Below are 5,949 nucleotides of genomic sequence, written 5' to 3'. Positions count from 1 at the left end.
GAATCTCTCTTGAAGAAGATGTAATCCGTGCTCAACATCTGTCTCGCATAGATAATGCTCTTTCATGGAGCTCTGAGCTCCGGTGCACACAATAGACGTATCGAAGATCTCCCGCCCTTTTGCCGCCACCAGTTCGGCGTTATGGTCTCTGGTGATGAATACCACATCTCCGCAACTCCTTTTTCGCTCATATTACTATCGAAGTTCACCATGAGGAAGCTGGGGTTGGGGCACCCAGGAAACCAGCACAGTCCCTTACAGCTCTTTTCAAATGGTTTTTTTGCTTACAAGGTACGTGCCGTACTCTATGACGAACGAACCCAAATCTCTGGTCGGCTTGGCTTGGCCCGGGTTAAGGTCCGGAGGGTTCGGCTTAACCCTCTTGACCGTGGCACCGTACTTAAAATAATCTCTTTCTTCCTGGAGCTCAAAGAGGCCAAAGGAAAGAGAGAGAGAGAGAGAGAATAAAGGAATTCTTGCGACCTAAGCAAAGAAGCGAGGGGCCAAACCCTAGCTCAGTCCTCCTTCTATTGTCTTCGCATCGACGTGAGCTACTCCTGTTCCCTTATTCCCTTCTTCGGTTTCTCCACCATATGATCCATGATTTCCTTGTTTTTACGTTTTATTCTCCAATTTTTTCACTATCTGCTGATGATTTTTACCAGGAAAAAGAAAGAGAAAGGGAAGGAAAGGATGAGTAACGATGTGGAGATGAAGGAGGTTCAAGCTCCATCTAATTCCTTATCCTCCGCCACCGCTTCTTCCACCCTTCAACGTAAGATTACGATGAATTAGCAAAGAAATTAAAAAAAAAAACGCTTTTCCTTCTAATTCTCTACAGTTTCTTGTATTTGCCCCTTTTGGGGTTTTTTTTTTTAAAAAAAAAGTAATTATGGGGTACTGGTTTGGTTTCAGATCTGAAGGAGATTGCTTCCCTGATCGAGACCGGCGCATATGCCAAGGAGGTGCGGCGAATCGTGCGGGCGGTGCGGCTCACCATGATGCTCCGCCGGAAGCTAAGGGCGCCTGCGGTCTCTGCCTTCCTTAGCTATGCCCTTGCCCCGGGCTCTGAGGCCCACTTGAGGCTCTCTTCCTATCTTCCGAAGGTATCAAAGAGAGAGCACTTTAGTTATCCTTGTACCATAATCTTTACTTGCTTAATATTTTATAAAAAGCATATGAAAATTGTAATCTTGATTCTATCCACCTGCTAATTTTTGTTCAAGAATCATGGTATCATTGTGTTTGGGCAATGGGCTTAACTAGCATAGCAAATGTTTGTTTTCTGTGGAATTTGCTTGATCAGTGCATCGTTATCATAATATGTTTAAGACAACACAACTGCTAGGTCATCAAATTGTTCAAAGAATTTATAGGATTTTTAGATCTTTTGTTAGAACAAGAGAGAATGATTTAACCTTTCATTTACCATCGTTTACGTGAATTATCAGGTCACTGTGGCTAACTTGAAGACTTCTGTAGGATCTGATTTCTACTGGTCAGAGTTTGTTAATCATGGGAAAACAATTCCTTTTGCCATCGGAACACATGGCTCTGAATGAAACTCTCGGGATTTGTTGAGAACTCATTAAAGCAATATCCGTTTAAGTAGTATAAGCTTTGATCATCCTTTTCTTGGCTTTCAAATGCTTTTATATGGCGAGGATAATATGTTGGGTAGGGGGAGGCGGAGGGGAAGTGAATAACAGATTTTTGGAAATACATGTTGAGTGTAAATCATGAATTCTGGCTAAATCCTAATAGTCTCTCATACTGTTCTTGCATATTTCTATCACAATCTGCACATATGGATTAATTTTTGTTAGGACCTTCAATTTAAATATGGATATTTATAGTTTTTTACGAGAAATATATATGTTTAATTTTATGGGCATCAGCAACTAAGTCTTGATTATGATGTTGAGCTATATACATATAGAGCAATATATAGGTAGAATGAGCTTTCGGTTTAGGACAATGTGTACCTATCTTCTCATTTTCTTTTTCTTACCTGTACTTCGCTGCCAAAAAAAAGGATTATATGTATGTATATACATATGATTATACAGTGGTGGTGATCTCATTTCTACTTGTTGGAGTTTGTTAATCATAGGAAAACTACTCCTTTTTCCATCGGAATGCATGGCTCTGAATGAAACTCTCGTGATTTGTTGAGATTTGAGAACTCATTAAAGCAATATCCATTTAAGTAGTATAAGCTTTGATCATCCTTTTCTTGGCTTTCAAATGCTTTTATACAGCGAGGATAATATGTTGGGTAGGGGGAGGCGGAGGGGAAGTGAAGAACAGATTTTTGTGAATATATGTTGAGTGTAACTCATGAATTCTGGCTAAATCCTAATAGTCTCTCATACTGTTCTTGTATAATTCTGTCATAATTTGCACATATGGATTAATTTTTGTTAGAACCTTCAATTTATATATGGATACGTGTATTTCTTTTTACAAGAAAGATATATGTTTAATTTTGATGGGCATCAGCAACTAAGTCTTGATTATGATGTTTGAGATATACACATATATGGCAATATATAAGTGGAATCAGCTTTCAGTCTAGGAGAATGTGTACCTATGTTCTCATTTTCTTTTTCTTATCTGCCGCATCAAAAAAAAAAGGATTAAGTATATGTATAGATGGTGGCCTGCACAGATTCATCATGTTACAAGTTGCTGGTGATGGTGGTCTTTTCCTATAGTTCACTGTTCTGTCTTGTCCACATGGGCATATACATTAGCATTTTATTTTTTGCTAGAACTCTTTTTCAATGTTTACCATCCAACTTCTTCCAGATCTATGGGTGAGTAGTTTGCACTTTGTCTGAATTCTGGATCTCTGCCTCTAGCCAAATTGTTTGTGAATGCAGAACTCACCACTGTGATCTGGAGGGCCCAGAGGCTCCTCGATCCAAAATAAAATATATTTCCATTTACCATGTTTATCTCATAGCCTTCTATAAATAACTTCAACAAATTGCTTTATCTCAATGATTTGTTGTAATGATATTTTATATTGTACCTGGCGGATTTGCGTGAGATTTGCAGGAAATTATAGTGATACCCCATATTTTTTATGTAACCCTTACAAAGCACCATTGCGTCACCCTCCTCTAATGATACCATACAGCAGATGACTGCCATGAGTATGGGCATCAAATTTCTTAAGTAGATAATTTAATTTCATTGTTATGTTTTTGTTTATTCTTAGCATCCTTTATTGGATCATAATACCCCAAGATCCCTTCATGCATTGCCTGATACCGAACATTTCAACCGTTTAGTTTTCTTGTAAAGGCCTCCTAACAAAGTACAGGTCATGATGTCAAACTTAAAGCTGCTGCTTCCAATCAGCCTTATTTTACTATTTTACTCGTACGTCTGTTTATATGCCACTCCTCTCATGAGATTTGATTAATGGATTGTACTGTTTATTCCAGCTGAATATTATACTGTTTATGCTCATGTTTTATGCTTATCTGCATGTTTAGACACTTTCGTAAATTTATATGAGATTGTTTTTAGGATGAGGAACGTGATATGGATGTGGATACAGCAACTTCAGCAGCTCAGGGTCTTGCTAAGTATTCTCTGCCGGAGCTTGAAATCTACTGTTACTTGCTTGTTTTGATATTTCTGATTGACCAAAAGAGATACAATGAGGTAATTTTCTATAATTGATGGTTGCTTTAATATCCTTACTGGAACTGAAATTGATATGTTATTTCACTTTTCCAATATGTTTTCTCTTGCAGGCTAAAGCTTGTTCCTCTTCTAGCATTGCTCGCCTGAAGAATATTAATAGAAGAACAGTTGATGTTCTAGCATCTCGGCTGTACTTCTATTATTCTTATAGTTATGAACTTACAAATAATCTTGCTGAAATTCGCGGGTGAGCTTTATATTAAATAAACAAGTATAGATGTCATCATGAGCCAATCTAATTTCTGTTTTGTGAAATGCCTTAGGAAGATGATATTAGAATAAAATATTTTCTTTCACCCCTTGTCAGGACCCTCCTTTCCCTGCACAGAATGGCAACCTTACGACGTGATGAGTTGGGTCAGGTCTGTTTCTTATATTTTCTTATATATTCAGACATATGGAAGGTACTAGCTTTTCATGATGTTGACATGCAGGAAACTCTTCTGAACCTTCTGCTTCGCAATTACCTCCACTACAACCTATATGACCAGGCAGAGAAGCTAAGGTCGAAAGCACCACGTTTTGAGGCACATTCAAATCAACAGGCATAACATCTTTCCTAGGATTTTTTTTTTTTTTCCATTTTCAAATTTGGTTGGATCATCTCATGGTTGTTTGGGAAAAAAACGCCGCCAGTATTTGTTGTTTTGGTATAGTTTTTCTGCTAAGACAGGTAGTCATAGGGAAAAGTTAGCTAGCATTATTATCTAGGCTATGCCATTAGCACAGAAAGCAGTATGGTTTGATTTTCCAGTGACTGCTAACGCTAGGAATTTTCTTGCAGTTTTCTCGGTACCTGTTCTATTTAGGAAAGATCAGAACCATTCAGTTGGAGTATACAGATGCCAAAGAGAGTCTATTGCAAGCTGCTCGGAAGGCACCAGTTGCAGCTCGAGGCTTCCGAATCCAATGCAACAAGTGGGCTGTCATTGTCCGCTTACTTCTTGGAGAGATTCCTGAGAGAACTGTTTTTATGCAGGAAGGCATGAAGAAGGCTTTGACACCATACTTTGAGCTTACAAATGTGAGTATTTTGTATTATTTTAAAAACAATGTTCATCATGTCTACGGTTTTTAAATTCTTTCTTTTTCCTTATTTTAGGCTGTTCAAATTGGGGACTTGGAGTTGTTTAGGACTGTTGCAGATAAGTTTTCTGGGACATTCAACTCAGACAGGACGCGTAATCTGATCGTGAGACTGCGGCACAATGTGATAAGAACTGGGCTCCGCAATATCAGCATCTCGTATTCCCGCATATCTCTGGCTGATGTAGCCAGGAAGTTGAGATTGGACTCTCAGAATCCTGTGGCCGATGCTGAGAGCATAGTAGCCAAGGCCATCCGAGATGGGGCAGTTGATGCGATCATAGATCATGCAAATGGGTGGATGGTTTCTAAAGAGACTGGTGACGTCTACTCTACTAACGAACCACAGATTGCTTTCAATTCCAGGATTGTCTTCTGCCTGAACATGCACAATGAAGCAGTGAGGGCACTGAGGTTCCCACCCAACTCCCACAAGGAGAAAGAGAGCGCAGAGAAGAGGAGGGAGAGGCAACAGCAGGAACAGGAGCTTGCAAAGCATATCGCCGAGGAAGATGATGATGAGTTCTGATGACGACTTTGTTAGATGCTACATTGTTCGAGCGCACAGGTTCCTCGAGCTCCTTTGGTTGGCGAGGATAATCCAAGTGGAGATTGTTTAATACTTTTTTGCCATTACTCTTTCTTCGTTGTTTCTAATTTGCAGTAGTCAGGATGCATTGATCTGTGTTTCAGAGCATACAATTTGGATTCTTAATTTATATTACTTCTGGATCTACTTTGCTAAAATGAGGCGGCACATAGATTGGCTGGCTTCTTGGATTGGAATTATTTAATAAATTTTGATGGGAAAAGACTGCTTTTTGATTGTTAGAAGGGCTTGGATGATGACCATGATGATGCTGGTCATTGCTTGGAATAATCCTATTGGTTTATCATTTTTGTTTACAAGTACTAATCTAATATTTCTTCCATTTCATGGTTCATGAGATTTTGTCGAGTTGAGGGTAAATGCATACAGGGTGTTCCGCTGAATGTATTGTATTAGTTCGTTGTGAACCAGATCCCACCAGGACGGGAAGCAGCTCGGTATGCTACTGCCATCTCTACCACATCGTCGTTGAGGCTCCTATTACGGTTGTGGAACGCAGCAGGCTGCATCATCAATTCAGAAGAACGGTTCAT

At 39.3% G+C, this 5,949-nt stretch overlaps 1 protein-coding gene across 1 annotated transcript; it reads left to right on the top strand.

The window, feature by feature from the left end:
- The first annotated feature begins 404 nt into the window (after window positions 1-404).
- On the top strand, window positions 405-5,640 carry LOC103721146 (probable 26S proteasome non-ATPase regulatory subunit 3). The gene is made up of 9 exons (XM_008811217.4): window positions 405-546; window positions 666-775; window positions 916-1,106; window positions 3,541-3,678; window positions 3,771-3,907; window positions 4,028-4,082; window positions 4,155-4,265; window positions 4,505-4,744; window positions 4,823-5,640. Exons 2-9 carry the CDS (start codon window positions 694-696, stop codon window positions 5,333-5,335), a joined length of 1,467 nt encoding a protein of 488 aa, XP_008809439.2. The 5' UTR covers window positions 405-546; window positions 666-693; the 3' UTR covers window positions 5,336-5,640.
- Window positions 5,641-5,949: the final 309 nt, after the last annotated feature.

Source organism: Phoenix dactylifera, chromosome 5 (assembly GCF_009389715.1).
Source record: "Phoenix dactylifera cultivar Barhee BC4 chromosome 5, palm_55x_up_171113_PBpolish2nd_filt_p, whole genome shotgun sequence".
Lineage (NCBI taxonomy): Eukaryota > Viridiplantae > Streptophyta > Magnoliopsida > Arecales > Arecaceae > Phoenix > Phoenix dactylifera.
This window is presented reverse-complemented; position numbering and strand designations above follow the sequence as displayed.

Coding starts and splice junctions, on each gene's coding strand:
- LOC103721146 (XM_008811217.4), top strand. CDS start 694: ATGAGTAACGATGTGGAGATGAAGGAGGTTCAAGCTCCATCTAATTCC. Junction 1,107..3,540: donor TCTCTTCCTATCTTCCGAAG/GTATCAAAGAGA, acceptor GATTGTTTTTAG/GATGAGGAACGTGATATGGA. Junction 3,679..3,770: donor ACCAAAAGAGATACAATGAG/GTAATTTTCTAT, acceptor TTTCTCTTGCAG/GCTAAAGCTTGTTCCTCTTC.